This window comes from Cucumis melo, chromosome 4 (genome assembly GCF_025177605.1).
Source record: "Cucumis melo cultivar AY chromosome 4, USDA_Cmelo_AY_1.0, whole genome shotgun sequence".
Lineage (NCBI taxonomy): Eukaryota > Viridiplantae > Streptophyta > Magnoliopsida > Cucurbitales > Cucurbitaceae > Cucumis > Cucumis melo.
Genome location: NC_066860.1, coordinates 31,606,411 through 31,626,299, shown reverse-complemented (window position 1 = coordinate 31,626,299; position 19,889 = coordinate 31,606,411). Strand labels below are relative to the sequence as shown.

Sequence of the window (19,889 nt, the reverse complement as noted above, 5' to 3'; positions counted from 1 at the left end):
ATTAAGTGGCCTTTCCATGTCCCCTCGTTCTTATTTATTATCAACTAAAAATCACTTGACTCGTCTTCTTTTCAGGCAAATTACATAACTAAAGAAATAGAATTTGATCAATAATATATTTGGTTTTTGACAATTTGATTAAACGGTTTAGATTTACATAAACAAATCTAAACAATTGTTTTACAGATTCTTTGTACATTTATATTATCATATTATCAAATCTAAACGATTTTTTTCGAGATTTGTACGGTTTGAACAAAAAAAATAGATATTTTATTTGAAAAAAAATAAGACAAACTTCAGATATTTATAAAAAATTGTTCATATTCAAGTGGTTTTTCATTTTAATATTTTGATATTGTTGTATTTATGAAAATTTCTCAAATTATAAAATAGTATTTATTAGCTTCATTTTTTTGGGAGAGTCGTGTCATTTTAAATATTTGAAAATCATCCTTAAATTAAATATGAACTATTATGAATTAATCTATTAATAAAAAATTAGACATATCTTGATAATTAACCAAGAGATCATATATTCAATTTATTATACTAACAAAATAGTTAGTTTGAAGATCAATTGAACCTTTCATCTTGAAGAACAAAGAACAATCTTGAATTATACTACAATCTTTTATCATTGAATTATACTCAATTTAACTTCGATAGTTAGAACTATTGAAAATATAGTTTTGAAGATGAGTTTGAATAGAGTCAAATTATTTAAAATTTAGTTACATGCACAAGTATTTTTAACTATTTTTTTATTTAAGATAAATTAGTTTCCATTATGTAAGTATTTTAATACAATATTCAAACCCTAATATTAGTTTAAATATCTTAATTTTAAATTCAATAGATATAAAATGATACATGGACCTTCTACAGAAAAATTAGATTAATGTGTTACATTCTAAAAACATATTCACGTTGTAAGTTTACTTAATTGGAAATTGTGTTCAGACTAATTTACCAAAATCTATAGAAAAATAAACTTTAAATCAAGAATTGAGAGAGATTTTATGATTTATTCAATATTCATTGACTAAGCTATCAAACCAAGACTTGTGCATAAACAATCAATATTTTGTATGCATATTAATATATATATATATATATATATATATATATATATATATAAAAAAAAAAGAACAAATTTTACCACAAAATTTATTACAAAACCCCCAATATTTTGTAAAATATTTATTTTTATGACAATTTTCTTTTAAAATCGTGTGTTATTATCCATTTCGAAGTATAAATAAGTTCAATCATTTTCAAAAATTAAAATAAATCTTCATTTTTTTATTTCATTATAATTGTATGTCAAAATATTAACTAAACAAAATGCATTCCACCCTCATAAAATGCGTCTGATCTTTGTGTAGATTTGATATTCGGGAACAACGTAGGATGAAAATCATGATTAATAATAAAAGCTCAACCATAGATAAAAGTAACAACAAATCAACGTTAATTGTTCGAATAAAAAATTTAAATCCTCCGTCCAATTTAAAATATGAAAATAATTATAAAAAACCTAAAATATAAAAACATGCTTTTATGTAATAAAAAAATTAAAAGTCAGCAATCCAAATAAAATTTTCAAACTCTTCCTTTAATAAATTTCAAAGAAGAAATAGTCGATCATAAAAAAAAAAATATATATAAAATGAATTCCTATAATTTATTAGTACTGCTATTAAGTCTAAAGTTTTAATAAAATAAATAAGTAAACAAAGAGTTCAACCATTTGTTTTTTAGTTCAACCATTCACTCAATAAACAATAACTAATTAAAATATAATTATATTTAATTAAAAAATTTTAGGTACTCTTATTTATAAGTGGCTATCATTTTTTAATGAAACAAAACATGGTTTAAATTTAAATAAAATTTTAAAACTTATAAAGTGATAAAGTGAGATGAAATAAAATATAGGTCTCTTTTATCAAAACAATCTCATAGACATTCTTATAAAAGAATTTACAAATATTATTTTGATTATGCACATATGGTGTTTATTGTTATACATCAAGATTTTCTAATTTTACTTAACTTTAAATTTATACTATAGTCCTCTTTGACACCAACAAAGAATATTGGTCTTCCAAGATATTTATTGTCCCAATTTGATACGGTGTTTATTGTATTATATCAAAATGTTGTTTAATTCTATTTTCTATGATTCTAACAAAAAATCACTCAACCCAATCAGAGTTGAGTCAATTTGGGTCAGGCCTGTCCCTCACATTTTTATGTTTTCTAATAAAAAAAGTTACAAATATTGTAAAAAGATAGAAAGATAAAAAAGATAAACTTTAAAAAACAATGTAGATATTCTATTTATTTATTTTATGTTTTATGAAGAATGAGATTCATTCCTATGATAAATCAAATTATCTTTCCATGGATATGAATTTTTGTATTGAAGGAAAGCCTCACCAATTAATTTGGTCAAATTACACAACATATTTCATTGTAACGACGATATCCACTTTACATTATATATATTTTTCAAAAGTATGCTATTGCTTATAAAGAAAATTTCACTATGATTTTTGTAGTATATATATATATAGAGAAAAACTGGTTCATTATCACTTTTTTTCCACCAAAATTTCGCATCTTAAATTCAAATATTAATTTTTGAGGCAAATTCAAATAACAAAAACCACGTTTGTTTTAATTTTTTTAATTTATTTAAAAAACATCGATAAAACTAGATAATTCAACAGACAGATAAGGTTCGTTGGTTTGATTCGTGATTTATTTTTCTTGTATGTGTTTAAAACAAAATAATAATAATAATAATTAAAATATGTTCGGTACACTCTTTTAAAAACGACTTAAAACAACAACATCCAAAATAGCCAATTTTTAAATTGTTTTGTTTTTAGATATTGTTTTAAAAATCTGTTAATATAAGATATATTATTGTATTTTTAAATTCACAACCAAACACATTTTAAAATATTAAATTCTTTATTTTTAAAAACAAATGTTTGATAAAATTATAGTTCAAAAAACTAAAATTATAAATTTAAATAATTATAAAAATCCAACAATAAATTTTCATAAATCTTATGAAAAAAACAAAAAAATTATTTGATTAGTTAAGGCCACAAAACAAAAATAAAATTGATGAGAATTAAAAAAAGTGGAAAACATAGTTTGAGTTAATAAAGTTACTATTTCAATTCTCGTTAAAAATACTCTATCCAAATACAAATTTTGAATTATGTCATCATTTTGCAACGTCTTCAAAGTAAAATGACATATTTGTCCATAATATATGTTAGTATTAACGAGTAAGTCTGTCTGAATCGAGTGCTCCAAAGTCCACACATCACAATTTGCAAAAAAAAAAAAAAGAAAAATAGAGAGGCCCATTGAACGTCTGCCACCTAAGTTCACAAAAGTGGAGTGAAGTCATGAGACACAAGTGGAAGATGCTGGTTGGTAAGTGAAAAGTCCTCTCGAAAAGAAAATTGGCATTTGTTCTGTTTGGCCGGTGTATCCGATTCTCTCTTTTCCACCTCAAATGTAGGATTCCATTTGAAAATATCGCATCTAATTCTTTATATTCATATTTTTATTTTTTTTAACTTATTAAAAAATTTAACTTATTTTGTTTATGAAATTTGAATATATTCTATTTTAGTTGGTTAAATTAAAAAAAAAATTGTTTATTTCGGTTATTTCTATTTTAGTTTTGTTTTCTTTCCATTATTTGTCTTTTACATTTTCAAATTATATAATTGAACTTTATTTTTTTAACTAATTATATAACATAATATTTCAGTTTTTGTGACAAAATGCATATTGTAACGTAATCTAACAGTAATTCATCAAATTTAAAGTTACATCTATTTAAAATGAATAATTAAATACTTTACGTTACAAAATAACAATTACAATAGTATTTTTATGAAACCCAATTTTATAAATAAATTGATAATAGTTCACATTCAAACTCAATGTGTGAGGGATTAACCGACAAAGTAGGGAAGTTTTGAAAAAAAAAAAAACAAGAGGATATTTTTAAACAAATTAAATGAATAGGGTGATTTTTTTAATATAGAAACGAGAAACGCACTCTATACTCTCTCATTATTTAAAATTAGATGAACGGGTATAGATTGCATCTCTAGTCTCCATACTAAAAACAAAAGAAAACTCTCTATCTATCTAATTTGTTGAAAAACAACTCTTTGTCTCTATTTTTTTTCATTTACTATTTAGGGGCTATAATTAATTTATTAAATTATAAACATATTTTCCACATTTTTCTCAATTATATTCTTCTACTAACACATATAGTTCCAATGTTTAAAATCGTTTATATTTATATATATATATATATAGAGGTGAGATTGATTTGTTGGTGTTAAGTTGAATATTGTTATAATATAATTTGACATATATAGTTTGGAAACATTGTAATATTAATGACAGTAAACGACAAGGAAAAATCCTAATTTAAATGCAAATAGACAACTGATAAGTAATGAAAAAGAATTTAGAGGAAAAAAAAAAGTCGATTATAAGCCGCATTTGGTATTTACATCCATCCATCAGTCCATGCGGCGTGGGGAGTGGCTTTTGCTACGGGGCCTACTCAGAAGTCTAGATCATGGCCGTCGTTGCACTACCTGTGGCCCCCTCGCCTCCTCCACAATATTTTACTTTTGATGTGATGAACTAAGCTGTGTTTCCCCTTTTTCTCCCTCCACAAAACTCTCTCCCTCTATCTTTTTTAATTTAAATAATAATATTATTGGATTGGATGTAAATACGATAATGTATGTTTGGATTCGATTTGTAATAAAAAAATTATTATGTTTCGAGTGTTTTTAATCTAAATCTCTTTTTCTATTGGTTTTATGTTATACGATCTTCTATTTTGATAACTCGTACTTTCTAACATTTTGAGTAATTTAAAAAATATAGTTTAGATGATGTGATTTACATAATGGTTATAAATTGTTATTTTTACTTTAGACTAGTCCAATGTTGAACGAAAATATTAGTAATTTATTTATTTGTTCAAGAAGGTTAATTTGTAATTAATTGGTTGATATGATAGGCAAACTTTTATGTATAGTCATATATACACTAAAACTTTTACATATAAAGTATATCTATATGAATTGGGTTTATTGATAAGAGAATAAGTGTTCGGCCAAAAAAAGTTATAAGGTGATAATATCAAATAAAGTCAAAATACTTACATCTTACGTAACAGATAACGTGAAAGGCAAAAATGAGTCTCAAACTAATAGTCAATAATAATTGAGTTCTAGTTATGATTGGATGTATAACTATGGTTAACAATATCAAACTTATAGTAAAAGTAGTAAAAAAAAAAACACGTATAATAGTATTATATCATCTATAAATAAAAAGTAGTAAAAAAATAAACACATATAATAATAGTATTATATCATCTATAAAGACAACCGAATGTAAAATAGCTAGAAATCACACACGTATATTTCAACAAAAAAAAAATGATTTTAAAAGCTACCGTGCCTTCGAGACACGTAGGTTGACTATCATAATTATGCATCGAGAAAATACGTACTTGACAGTATTGGGACATATCTTCTATGAAATTTGCTTACTTCATCATCACTACTTTTATCTCTTAATTATGTTAGATCACCTACTTGTTTTATTTTTCAAATTCTCAAATTAATTCCAATCACTTAAGATTCAAATATCATACAAAAATACTCGTTAATCATTATTGTTAAATTTTAAGATATGTAAAATGGGAGACGAACCCTCAATCTTGACGGTATTCCTTTGAATTACATACCAAACAAGTTATAGGGATATCACATTAGGTATAGCCCCAAAAGACGAATGGTTAGAATTGGAAGCAAAATCAATTTGGACACACTCCACAAACAACAGCAAAAAGGACCCTACAATAAATCCACCAGAATCAAATAAACAGCACCAGGTGTACTTGAACACAAAGAAAAAGATAGAAACAATACCTAAGTGCAATTCACTCAAAACTAAAAGACAAAAATTTGTTGCCTACTTCTTAAATAATAAAAACCTCACAACCATTATAATTATTTAAGTTAAAATAGCCTTCTCCATATTTATTTATATAATTTCAAAATTTCAAATTTTAATATTGAGTTAATTTAATTTAGCATCAACAAGATATAAATTTAACATAACAATTTTTAAACTGTTATGATATGTTTATTAAAAAAAAAAAAAACATAACGTTTCATTATATTCTAAATTTTTTGAAAACATATTATTGTTTTATCCTAGTTTAAAACTTGTTCAATAAACAATCAATTTAATCCTTTTCAAAAGTGGAAAAAAATTATTTATATTGTATATGATAAAATTATTAAAAGACAAAACTTATTATAGTAAATATTTTATTTTTGATAATTTTTCAATATATAAAACATATATTTTTTATTTAATTAATTTAAACAAAAATTAATTTTAAAAGACTAATTTTAAAATTTATCATAACCATGCATAAATGTACATAAACCAACCTTCAAATTAATTTAAAATATAGCAAAATGTTACGATGCACCGTAATTTAAATTATTTATTTTGCTAAAATTTGGAAATATATTAATTCATTTTGATAGGTTGGAAAATAATCTTTGTTTAACCTAAATATTATTATCATTACTATATTTTAATAAATTTGGAAAAACTTAATTTAAAGGACTATAGAAAATATATTGAAAGTGAAGGGTTTATAGTGGAACAAATTCCAAAATACAAAGATAAAGTATGATATTTTAACCTAATTATTGTTTTTGAAACAAAAAAGCTGTCAAATTTATGGAAGAAGACAGAGCATCCACTTCTCTTATTTCTTTTCATTTCAGAATTCATAATTCATAGGTTTGGAAAGAAAAACCAAACTAGAAAAAAAGCATAAAAAATTAAAAAATGATCACAAATCAACCATCAGCCATCTTCAACGTATTTTATATAATTATTAGTAAACTTAATGCTCTTCCTTTTCCTTCCTTCTTTTTCCTTCTCATTTCCTCGTTAATGGCGGATGCACGCAATTCCTTCTTATAATAATAATTTCCCGAAACCCCTTTGGACTTTCCTCTTCAAACCTCCAGAACCCACTTCCTAAATCTTTCTATCTCTTTGTTTTTCTGGGTTTTTCTTTTTCTGTGTTGAAATGGTTCAGCCGCCACTGAAGCAGCTTGCGACCATCTGCACATCGAGACCTGCTCCATTACCGACCTTCTTCTTTGTCATCATCATCTGTGTTTTGGGTTTTTACGCATTTCATTTTTCGAGCTCGTCGTCGTTCTCTGTAACTTCAAGTCCGAGAAATTCTGTTCGGTTTCAGCAGCTTCTTCTTTCATCGGGGTCGAACTACACCGTCGCGTCGTATCTCCGGTCCCTTACTCTTCATCCTCATCTCGCCGGAACGGAACCCTCGTCGGAAACAGTGCGGTACGTCGAGTCTCACTTCCGGGACCTTGGGCTTGAAACGCATTCGATTCAGTATGATGCTCTGCTTTCTTACCCAAAATCCACTTCTCTGTCGGTTCTATTCTCGAATGGAAGCGTTGTTAATATTCCGCTATCGGAAAATGTTGAGGGGGTAGTTCAACCCTACCATGCTTATTCGCCGTCCGGTACGGTGTACGGCCCGGCGGTGTTCGTGAACTATGGTCGGGACGAGGACTACCGGGAGTTGGCAAAGATGGGCGTCACCGTTGTGGGATGCATTGCGGTTGCGAGGAAAGGGGAATTTCCCAGGGGGGTGGTGGTGGCGAAGGCGGAGGCTAATGGGGCAAAAGGGGTTCTATTATATACTGAGGGCGACAGATTTAGACAGGGCTTTGAGAGAGGGACGGTGATGAGGGGAATTGGGGACCCGCTCAGTCCTGGTTGGGCAGCCGTTGATGGAGCTGAGAGGTTGAATTTGAACGACAGTGAAGTTTTAAAAAGGTTCCCCAAAATTCCGTCTATGCCTTTGTCGGCTGAGTCTGCTGAGATCATTCTGAATTCACTCGACACTGCTTCCGTACCGCCGGAGTGGCGGGACAAGAAAGCAAATCTTAGGTCCGCGGCGGTGGGGCCTGGTGGTCCGATTTTTATCAACTTCACTTACCAGGTTTTGAATTTCAACACTCAAGTCAAAGATGAAAAGTACTGTGTGTTGGGAAATTTTAACTAGTGGCCGTTGTTGAGGCCCAGATATTGAATGCTCTTTCTTTTGACTTTGCTGTTCTGTTATGCCACTTTTTCCCCTCTTGATTTGTAGATTGGTAGTTGTATTTGTTCTATTAGGCGTAGACCTTTACTGATGAGAAGTGACTTTTGCTTTACGGCTGTAAATTCTTTGTCGAACTAGAACTGTCCCTCGTTGACTAATCTTGACCATAATTGTGGGGATTTGTCTGGTAAAAATTCTAGTACTACACAGCAGTATCTACTTCTTCCATGTCATTTGGATGATATATTACTTTGTTTCATGGGTCCCACATAATACTTAATGTGTTTTGTTAATGGTATTCGTTGAATGAAGGTGTGAGAAATTTCGAAATTTTCCTACGTTTTTTGCTTCAGCTGATTGCCATAGGATAAATGTTCTTGTGGACTTTGGCCCCGTCTTACTGAAATTCACCCCCAGGACATAAATTATATCGAAGGGTAGACATTTTGGGCCTTAGACCTCTCGGTAGTTGACAATCTTTATACCAACTGAGTTATGCTTGGCTTAGCAAAGGGTGGATGTTTTGGGAATAGAAGACAGTAGCCATGTCTTTTCTAGGAATGAAAAATGCTTATAGCTAATTAGAAGTATTTTTTTTTCCGAACTTTTCGCGGTGGTTCATTACACAGTCAGTCAAAGTTGATGAAGTTTTTGAAAGAATTTCTAAAAAAATGTTATAGAAAAAGTGATTCATCCGAGAGCACTACTCTTAATAGTCATTCCAACCTCAACTTTTATTCATAAAGGTTAGCAATCCCTATCCCTTGTAAATGAATACAGAACCAAGTTTCTCTATGCCGGTGAGTGTTTCTTTATATTGATTTTAGTTGACATTGCACAAGTTGCAAGTTGGTAAAGTTTTGTTAAGATTGGTGCAAGGTCAATACACGAGGAATATAGGTCAACATTGATGAATCAGTGGAGTTTTGGGTGTATTTAACTTGACAGAAAAAAATTAAAAAATATTAGTGTCAATTGGAAACAGATGGTAAAGCTCCATGCTGCTTCTTGGGGTTCTCTCTCTAATTTGAAATCAATTCTTGTTGGAGAGCTTTCTTGTAATTATTTGCAGTTTTCTATCCGGGGGCTTGTGGTTGTCACTGGACTCCTGACGGAGACTGCAAATTTTCAACTATCAAGGAAAAACCAATGCTTCTTGTCCCCATAAAAATGGACCATGGATAGGAAGCCTCGTGGATATGCATTAAATTTTTAGAGTATTCATTATCATGGCCGTTCTTTTTAATAAATACATATTTTAGTATAATCATCAAAGCCTCTTATTTTATGCAATGAAAATGAAGAATGCCTAGCATTTTCGTACGAGTCTCTGTCCTTGTACTTCTGATTCTTTTCCCAGTTTTTTCCTTTTCCTAACTCTCCACCCATCTCATTTTTAGGGGGAGAGGAAAGTGGCAACAATTCGTAATGTCATAGCTGTCATAAAGGGGTTGGAAGAGCCTGATCGCTTTGTGCTTATGGGAAATCATAGAGATGCATGGAGTTTTGGTGCTGTTGATCCGAACAGTGGAACTGCAGCCTTACTTGACATTGCACGTCGTTTTGCTCTTTTGAGAAAGTTGGGGTGGAACCCTCGAAGAACAATTCTTCTTTGTAGTTGGGATGCTGAAGAATTTGGTATGGTAGGTACTATCAAATCTCCATGTGCATTGAATTATTGCTGGTGACTTAACATGCCTTTCCCTCTTTTTTATTCTCTCTATGATGCGAGCAGAAGAGGAGTAGGTGCATGAGTAGTCAATTTTCTCCTTTATTATTCACATGTTTCTCTTTACAATCATTTATTTTTAAATATTCGAGAAGACTCTTTCCTCAAGTCATTTTTGGGTTTAGTTCAGTGTTTAAAGACACTTCTTTAAATTAGATTTTGCTGCTTGCAGATAGGATCTACTGAGTGGGTTGAGCAAAATATTGTGAATCTTGGAACCAAAGCTGTGGCCTACCTTAATGTAGATTGTGCAGTTCAGGGACCAGGGTTCTTTGCTGGTGCAACTCCTCAGCTAGATGATCTCCTCCATGATGTTACTGCTCAGGTATACAAGTAAAGGAATTACGTTTGGTAGATAAATTGTTTCCATACCAACCAATCAACTATTTTTGGGTTTATACTCTGGAAAATCAAAGCAGTTGTCATTACTAGTATAAACTAACTTAGATCTGTTGAATTTTCGGACTTTTTTTAAAAGAGAAGTTTATTGTTTTATTTATTATTTCGACTTGCTTAACCCTTGTATGGCACACATTTTTCTAAAGACTTGCTGATATCAGGTCCAAGATCCTGATGTGAAAGGTGCAACTGTGCATGACACATGGACAGCTGAAAATGGAATTGGGAATGTAAGACCATACTATCTTAATCTGTTATTAATATCAATCATTTTAGCACCTTTGGCTTTTCCATACTGCTTGCATCCCTTCTGTTGTATGACTACGAAGTGATTAACTAGTCTACATGCTGTTCATCACATGTGATATCTGAGATGTGATGAGGGCTAAGGGTATGTCAACCCAGTTGAGATATCTGGGTGTGCGTACTGATCCTCTACATTGATTTTCTTAAAAAAAAAAGTCCACAGGCTGACTCTATTTTTGCTGCTCAAGGTTTTCCTCAAACTAAGCATTTGAAATATAAAATATAGTCTCAAGCTTTTGAATGGAGTTTAAAAGATGAATATTACTAAATGCTGTCATGAAATTAAGTATCCTGTATTTTAAAGAATATAAGTTGTGAATTCTTTGTTTATTGTTTGATCGTGATTGTTCGTGGCTAGTTTGCAGATTGAAAGACTAGGTGCGGTGAATTCTGATTTTGCTGCATTTGTGCAACATGCAGGAGTTCCGTCTGTTGATGTGTATTATGGAAGAGGTATATTACCATTGCCATATATGCTAGGAAACTAGGAGTTATAGCGATACTTGAAAAAGAAGTGAGATTCACAAATCACTTGCCAAAATGATTTGTCCCATGCTTATTGTTGCATTTATTATTGTCTTGTCCCATAGCTTTTCATAGGCCTTTGTAGTTTGGTATGGTGTGCATATTCTATTGGAGGACAACCCTAAGGAGAGTGTTTTACGACAGGTTAGTAAACAGTTTTGGTCTTAGGAGTTCGATATAGTGTGCATGTTCTATTGGAGGTTTTGCTTCGTCTTAAGAGGAGTGTTCTTGGTAGGGTTGCCTTTTCTGCCGGTATGTTTGACTTGAGAGAAATGGAAGAACTTTAAAGCCAGAGACATAATGGGGGAGGTCTGGTCTTTGGTTAGATTCAATACCATTTTCTTGGTGTCGGTTGCTAGATATTTTTGTAATTACCAGTCTTCCTATTTTGAGTAGTTAGAGTCTTTGTTTTCTATGGGTAAAGCCTTTTTGTCTCGCCTCCTATTGACTTAGTGGTTTTTGTATTGTGTGGTCGTATATCCTGTTATTCTCGCTATGAACGTATGTTTTTTCATGTTTCTTGTTCAAGTAATAAAATATGGTTTTTCATTGTTAAAGAAAGCTCATTGTATTGTTGTCTCTGTTTTCTGACAAGCTTCTTTTCTTACTCAGATTTTCCTGTCTATCATACTGCCTTCGACACCTATGATTGGATGGCAAATTATGGAGACCCATTGTTTCATCGACATGTGACTGGTTAGATTCTTTTTTAAATTGGCAATCAACTTTTCTATTTTTGTTCATTTATTCGTGGTCTTTTATTGTTGTGAAACCAACTTACATCATAGATAACAGAGGAAATTCGCCTTTGATTGCATACTTTATTGATAAGGCAATGACTATTTTTCTGATGCCTTAATCTGGGTATAATGGTCTTCTCTCACTTTGTCGTTCAGTTGGTAGCATTTGGGGACTGCTAGCCCTTCGGCTTTCTGACGATTTAATTCTCCCTTTCAGTTACGTCTCTTATGCGAACCAATTACAGGTGCCCTTACATACACCGATACTTTTGTTCTTTGTTCAAACTGTTGAAAAAAGTTGAAGGGATTAAAATCCAAATTTCAGAAGTTTGGGTTGCTAAAATAGAATATGGATAAATATTCAGGGATCAATGGCAGATTTTAACTCACCTTGATGATGGCATTGTGGTTAGAAGCACAAGGTTATGTTTTTAGCTGTAACATCCATTACTTATAAAATATTGTCAATTTTCTTTCAACACAGGCATATAAAGACACACTGAACCATCTTTTAGATGGGAGCGTATCGTTGCGTACATTATCAACATCCATCGAAGAACTCAAATCCGCTGCCCAAGAAATTGAGAATGAAGCAAAGGTAAGATCACAGAAAGAAACAGAACTTGGGATAATGCATCTAATATGTTTGATGTATGTATAAGTATGTTCTAACAACCATTCTGTATTATATTTTGAATGCAGAGATTGAGAGAGCAAGAAACTTCTAGTGATGTGGCATTGTTTCAAAAGCGAGCATTAAATGATCGTTTGATGCTTGCAGAAAGAGGCTTCTTAGATGTAGATGGGCTTCGGGGTCGTCCGTGGTTCAAGCATCTTGTAAGTGTTTCATTTCATCAAAGTATTGCCAAATATGATTGTGTGGGGGCTCACTGTTTGCGACAGTGTAAGATTACAAACCTGGGGAGAGCTCAATGATCCTGAGCATGTTAAAGGGATTGTTCTTTATCCTTGTTTGTGGATGAACCCCACTTGCCTAGGCCCTTTAGTTCCATCGATCTTTTGTCCAAGAGAGCAGAGAAGCTTACTGTAATGACACAACCGAAATATATTGAAATACAAAAGATATTGATTCAGAACTACAAGATAAATCGAGCTTAGAGGTTTTTTGGGTCTTCTGTCTTGAGATATCTCAGAGGCCCTAATTCCCAACTTCCTCACCAAAATAATGTCTTTCTCCTTCCCCCTCCCGCTATTTATAATCAAACGTTCTAACACACTTCCTATCTAATTGCTTAATTCACTTCTCTAGATTCAAGTGGTTTTCTGATCATTGGAAATGACTGATCTGTCTACCTTCATATGTGCAAAAGGAATCAGCCAATGCCAATCTATCTTTTTCTATTCTTTAATTATGGTCTTAATTTCCAGTAGGCTGATTCCTGGATGCTTCTCGTTGAAGTGCATCTCAGCTAAGCATATCTTCTGCTCAATAAATACTGTAAACATCCTCCGTCTTGCAGGTTTATGGGCCTCCGAGCGACTACGAAAGTGCCCTGGTTTACTTCCCAGGTATTGCAGACGCAGTTTCCGAATCCAAGGAAATGAACAAAATGGGATTGGAGGAGCTAATTCAGCATGAGATTTGGAGAGTGGCTAGAGCCATTGGAAGGGCTGCTGCAGCACTTAAAGGTGAACTCTCGTGAAAGAAAGATAAGGCACCTAAAATTTTACAGTATCTAGAAATTTGCACATGGGGAATGAGGACGACAATCACACGTTGTTGTAAGTTGTTTATGATCACTCGGTTTCTTGTCGTTGTATGAGCTCACCCTCATAGTAAATACTTATGCAAGGATGGATGAAATTATAACTACATCTAAGCAAAGATCATTTCCTTGAATCTTAACTAATTGTACTGTTTTGTGAACTGGCTATATATTGGTCTGTTTGTTCAAAAGTAGGTTTTATTTTAGATCTTAAGAGAGAGAGCTGCAGCTCTGTTGAACTGACTGGGTTATCTTGTGTTAGCCTTGGGGTTCTTTTATGAAGATAAATTACAAATTGCGACGGTCTACCTTGAGTTTTATTATTTGGTAGAGCAGATACCTCTTTATTTTTTATTTTTTAAATTTATTATTATTGTTGATTAATCACAAGATATAATATAAATACCTTTTGAGGAATATACTTTAGATTTTTAACTGACGTTTTTTTTTCTGTAAAGCATGGTGGAGTACCTCGTATTTGTTATTTGAATTTTCAAATGACCAAGACCAAGCATGAAGATCTTTCTAACCCTACATGCATCATTGTAATGTGATATCTCATAAACGTTTTTTATGAAATAACATACTTGAGATGAGAATGTATTTTGACAATGAGTGGAAAAAAACTTAAAATCATACTAAAATCAAGGAAGAGATTTTGGTAGAAAAACTTAAAATCAGACCAAGATCAAGGAGCAGGTTTTGGTAAAATACATGAAATCATACTAAGATCAAGGAACAGATATAGGCGATCTTTGGTTCAAATGGTCGGAAAAGATACATATTGTGAGAAAAGTTCATGCATCCATGGAAATCAAATCTTTCACCACACCCACCAAATCAGATGTTAAAATAGTCTATCGAGTTCAAAAGAGAAGGTTTCATGGAAAATAATATGTTTGAAGGAGAAAATTTGTAGAAGAATTAGGTAAGCAGAAAATAGTTGATGGAAGGTAAGAGGTGAAGAAAATGAAGGAAAACAATATTTATAATCAAGTGAAGATTTCCCCAAATACTTGTGATTATATTCTAATTTATTTTTCTCTTCAATTTGCCCTAACATCGAATTTCATTAATTAATTAGCACTTTGATGGCAACCCTATATTTTATGTTATTTGTAATTGTGATTTATTCATCTTGCGTCTAACATATATTTATTTATTTTAGACTTACTACGTTACATTTTCTTTCTAAGAAGTTTAATGATTATTTTCAAACAATTTCGAAGATGATAAGAAGTTAAATTAAAATTTTTGAAACAACACGATATTACAAAAATATTGTAAAGTCTTGAAAACAAGATTGGAAGGAATAATTACAAATATAGCAATTATATTTAAAATATTATATATATAACATTTTTTAAAAATTGCAAGTATAACAAAAATTATAAAGTCTATCGATGATATAAGTTTATCATTGGTCGATGTTGCAAATATTGGTCCATCATTGCTATATCATTAATTAATTCCTAAAATTGACCAAACTAAACACTCGATAAGGTTGGTATAAGAGTTAATTGAGTCGAAGAAATTTAGGACTTCAACAATTAGGTTAGAATCTAAAAAATGCTCGGGTTTCAAACCAACCGACAAATACCTCATCATTATTTAGTCTAACTTATCGAAGGGTAATTTCGAAATATATATAAAAGACCAAGGACGATAATGGAATAAGAGATAGGGACATTATTTGTAATTTAGCCCATCTTAATTTAAACATCCGAAATGATATTCCCGCCTTCGTGTTTCCATCTTCTTTCACAAAGTCAGAAAAATCGATCGATCGTTTCAAGCTTAAATTCAATTTGAGCATTTGGAAGTGAAGAAGAAGAACAATGGAGGACTTGATCTCGAACTTCAGCAAAACTCTAGCGCCCTTTTGCAATCATCTCCAAAACACCAGCGATGCCCTAAAGCACTCCATGGATCGCCGCCCCATTCCTCTCGGTGAATATGATCTCCATCTTTTCCTTTTCCTTGTATCTTCTCCTTTTCTAGTCTCTGCGCTGCTACGGATGGAATTGGATGAAAATTCTGTTCAATCATTGCATCATAGACTAGTAGATGGCATCTGGCTGTCTTCCGTTCGTAAATTTGCTTGTCTTTTGTTTTGATGAATTGGACGGAAATTTAAGTTTGTCGATAAGTTAGGGGACTTGTTAGTACTAGTTTTTTAGATTTTTTCTTCTTCTAATATTCTACAGATTCGGCATCGTCGACCTTTATACAATCTCTCAACCGCCGTGTGTCGGCTGTTAACGTTGATCTCAACTTTCTTGAATCAATGTCCTTAGAAACTGTATCCTTCGAGGAGCTTTTAGGTCATGTTAGTGAAGTTTATAAGAAGAACGAAACTGATCTTTTGGAGCTACAGAAGCAGCTCAAGGGTGTTGGATATGTACCAGGTGAATTACATGGAATTCCTGCTTTTCTTGAATGTGGAGTTGGTATAACGTGTGCTGTAGCTAGGATACATGTTTCTTAATTTTGTAAATTCTCAACTTCAGTTATGATTCTTTCGATAAGCATAAAATAATGAGTAATGAATGGCTGTTGCTTCCGTTAATGCTGTATCATCTCTTTTTTTGCCTAGAGTTTGAGGTTGATGAAGATGACGAAATTCTTAACAATGTATCAACGCCTGGGTTGCATTTTGAGCTTTCAAGTTCCATGGATGGATTGAACGTATCGTCTTCTTACCAGAAATCAGTTTCCACGGCAGGACTTGCCAAGCATAGTTTCGAAGATGATATACTGTATCCTTCCTTCTCCCACCGCTTGTTATTTGTTGCGTCTTATCTTATTGTTCATTTGTAAATAAAGACGAGTAAAGGATGAAAAATTTAAGAAATGAGGACTTTTTCCAGAAATTCTTAAAAGAGAAACATTTTTTTTCCCTTGGATAGGTATTAAATGATGACTACCTATTAATTATCTGATTATCTTGCACTTTCAATGGAGTTGACACTGCGTCGTTCTTAATTCTTGTTGTTTTCAGACTCGACGACTCTTTAAGCTTACAAAATGCCGGGCTTTCCGATGTTTGTCTTGCCACTCTAGCATCCGAAGGTCAGAAGACTACAATTGTCACTCGTCTTTATAATATGCTATCTTTCAGAATATGCATGAGGCGTAGCTGTTACGATTATCAGTATTTCGAATATATTTGAACCTCGAGTTTTTATTATTTATCTGTTGTTGGGAGCGTTCTTGTTTTCTCACTGAAGATTATTAATAAATTTTTAACAATTGACTTCTAATATTTGGCGTTTATAGGCAACTCTACGTTCAGTGACCCGTACGAGGATTTGCATACACCAAAAAAGTAGGTTTCAATGTCCAAGTTCGTATCAATTATGCAATGCTTTCAGAAGATTGGCTGATGACATTTTTTCCTTTTAGATTCTTAGAGAAACCACTTGGCTCAAATTTTCCATGCCAATCTGCAGCACAGACTGTGGGAGCCCCTGAAGGTAGAAAGCTCATAAATTGCGTACACACTATTAGTTGAAGAACCCCGTCTTTCTACGAATATCAAGATATGTATGCTTATTACTTGAGATTTCGTTGGACGCAGGGGAAGGTGAAGATCACTTGACATTTAAAGAACCCATTTCACCTCTAATTACGCTATCAAAGGACGATTTTGAAAGCCTCCCATCATATATGAAGGGCCTAGCATCGTGGGAGGTAAGACGTTTTAATAGTTCTAGTTGATTTTATTCTTTATCCATTTTCCCTCTAATTAGTGCTTGTTGAGTTGCCATTATTTATCCATGTCTTGGTTAACGTGAGAGTGCGGTCTGGCCCTTCCTAACAAGCCGAAGAGTCATTACCAACAAAGGCATGATGAAGCTCATACCTTTTCCTCCTACTCCTAGTACTCACGTTGGTTCTTTATGACTCCTGTGCTCTGACATTTGTTGTTCATGTGCTCCCTGTTAGAATGGTCGTTAATGATTTGGTTGAAATATATGTTTCCCTCATAATTAATTTGTATAGAGTTCTATTCATCTCTAATGTTATCTAATTTCCAAAGAAGTTCTTGGGGAGGTCTTTAGTTAAACGGCTGGTTTTCAAAAGGGTAACATCCATAGACACAAGATCCTGTTGATCCGGAGATTAATGTCCTCTCTGCTTTGAGCATATCCTAGAGAGCATATAATGGCCGGTGGGTCAACTTCTACCGGGAGATTATTCTTACCTTTCAAGTCATCTACTTGATATATCATTGGAGGTGATGTTGAAAACCGTCTTGGTATTGGGGTAATAGTCAAATTAGATGCTGTATGGGAGTTCATATTTAGTGGCATGAGAAAACATTTTGCCAAGTAGATAGGTTTTAGTAGTAATAGCTTCACCAAAAATATTCACGTAATGGTGATAAATTTATATATGTACCTATATCTTGCAAGAGTTGTTTTTTTTCTTTCATCAATTCTATTTCGTTGAAGAGTGTCGTTGCAAGAACTTCAGTGTAAAATCCCATTTTTCTCTTTGGTAGTCACCTATTATGGTTTTGAAGCACTATGATTGTCGGAACATTATCACATCATGATCCCATACCCCTCCAAGCCCTCGATTTAGATTCTAATTATGCTTCCTGTTAATTTGTATGATACCAACTTTTGTTACATATACATTTTACATCCTAGGAATCCAATTTGTCCAGGATCTCATCGTGGCTGCTGAGAAAATCAATTCATGCTTGGGGATGAAAGGCAAGGGAAAGAACTATATCCTTCAAGACGAAATTTCAAGTTTGGACCTTGGTAATATACACGAACTGTAATTCACCCTCTAATGCATTTACTTAACGGATGAAACCACCCTAAATTCCTTGACTATTATTAATAAGCAATGTAATGATGCTATGGTATGTTTTGTAGGTCCCAAAGCAAGGTCTTTTCTACTTCTACTTGTGCGAATGAAGCGAGTACTTGTTGAAACGATTGAGGGTCAAATATCCTACAGAGTTTTATAGAGAGTAAATGAATTTGTCCTTCAATTTGATGAGATTGGATATCCTACACAGGTTCGTTCCTTGCATATTATATCGGCAGTTGAAATAGTTTTATTCTACGAATATGTTCATATGCATAATGATAATATAATTGTATAATCATTGTGCGGTAAAAGAATCAAGCATCCCACCTCTAAGATAATGAAAGGTCATGTCAATTACTGTTGTACTAAGCTTGCTTTGGCTTCTAGATATATTATAGATTAATGCTTGAAATGATTTTAGTTTTCAAATACATTTGTCAAACCCTACAAAAAGATATTCTTCTTTCCATGAGTAGACTATTACTTTGCCTCTCTTGAGGATGAGAATCTCATGATCATCTGAAGATGATATATAGTAACATGGGTGTCCTTGCATAGAGCTCCTTAGCTGGCCATATTATTTGTGAACATTTTACAAGAATTTTGGTGCCGAACACACTTTTGATATCTCTAATGAATTTGATGACTACATCAAGGAAAACTTGTCGATCGAGTTTGCAGAATGAGTCTGAATAGTTCTTATGTTCAAGTTGATTGTCAGTTGATCAATGAGATTAGAATGTGACAATAAATTGTCGATTGTTCTCATCAAATAATATTGTTTATTTATTTTACATTGAATTATGTGATTAGAACTATTCCGTTATTCTTTCGCCGATGTATTTGCATGCTATTGTAGATCATATCATCTTTGTTGTCAATCACTACCGCTACGTGTCATCGCTTTGGTGGAGGTGAAAGTGAGATCGATGATATTTGATGAAGTTAGTCAAATTTCAAATTTCAGATTTCAGATTTACGACTGAAGAGTCTCGACATTTATGAAGTTAGTCAAAGAAGTGATGTCAATAGTTTGACTCATCATTTAACAGTCGGTTTGAGATCATGAACATTTGAAATTTGTTTTATGCTTTTGATATATAGTTTTAGTATGGCTGCAATATGGTATAGTGACAATTAAAACAATTTGATTTAAAATATTAATATAACATTTAAAAAAATTACAAATATAACAAAATTTATCAAAAATAAAAATATACTATATTGCAAATACCGGTCTATTATCAATAGATTTCCTGTATTTACAATTTTTAAAAAATATTTACATACTTTATTATAGTTTCTAAAACTGTTAATCACTATAGTTACCATATTAATATTCTGGAAACTATAATTATGTAATGTTCACATTTAATTTTTTCTTATCT

General features: G+C 32.0%; 2 protein-coding genes across 5 annotated transcripts; both read left to right on the top strand.

The window, feature by feature from the left end:
• Positions 1–6,909: 6,909 nt before the first annotated feature.
• Positions 6,910–13,994, top strand: LOC103486721 (probable glutamate carboxypeptidase AMP1). Its single transcript, XM_008444766.3, has 10 exons — positions 6,910–8,143; positions 9,646–9,888; positions 10,147–10,299; positions 10,535–10,603; positions 11,045–11,132; positions 11,817–11,900; positions 12,101–12,189; positions 12,429–12,542; positions 12,647–12,781; positions 13,426–13,994. Exons 1-10 carry the CDS (start codon positions 7,196–7,198, stop codon positions 13,606–13,608), a joined length of 2,106 nt encoding a protein of 701 aa, XP_008442988.2. The 5' UTR covers positions 6,910–7,195; the 3' UTR covers positions 13,609–13,994.
• A 1,408-nt stretch (positions 13,995–15,402) lies between these two features.
• Positions 15,403–19,700, top strand: LOC103486722 (uncharacterized). 4 transcript variants are annotated; one of them, XR_537121.3, is made up of 10 exons: positions 15,405–15,621; positions 15,879–16,079; positions 16,268–16,430; positions 16,673–16,743; positions 16,951–16,999; positions 17,077–17,147; positions 17,252–17,364; positions 18,347–18,446; positions 18,564–18,709; positions 19,361–19,700. XR_537121.3 is itself a non-coding variant. In XM_008444768.3 (9 exons), exons 1-9 carry the CDS (start codon positions 15,510–15,512, stop codon positions 18,656–18,658), a joined length of 975 nt encoding a protein of 324 aa, XP_008442990.2. In that variant the 5' UTR covers positions 15,405–15,509; the 3' UTR covers positions 18,659–19,295. The 4 variants fall into 4 exon arrangements, 2 of the variants coding, with proteins under 2 accessions (XP_050940036.1, XP_008442990.2); XR_007820418.1 differs by lacking the exon at positions 19,361–19,700 and having other exon boundaries at positions 15,403–15,621; positions 18,330–18,446; positions 18,564–18,870; XM_008444768.3 differs by lacking the exon at positions 19,361–19,700 and having other exon boundaries at positions 18,564–19,295.
• Positions 19,701–19,889: the final 189 nt, after the last annotated feature.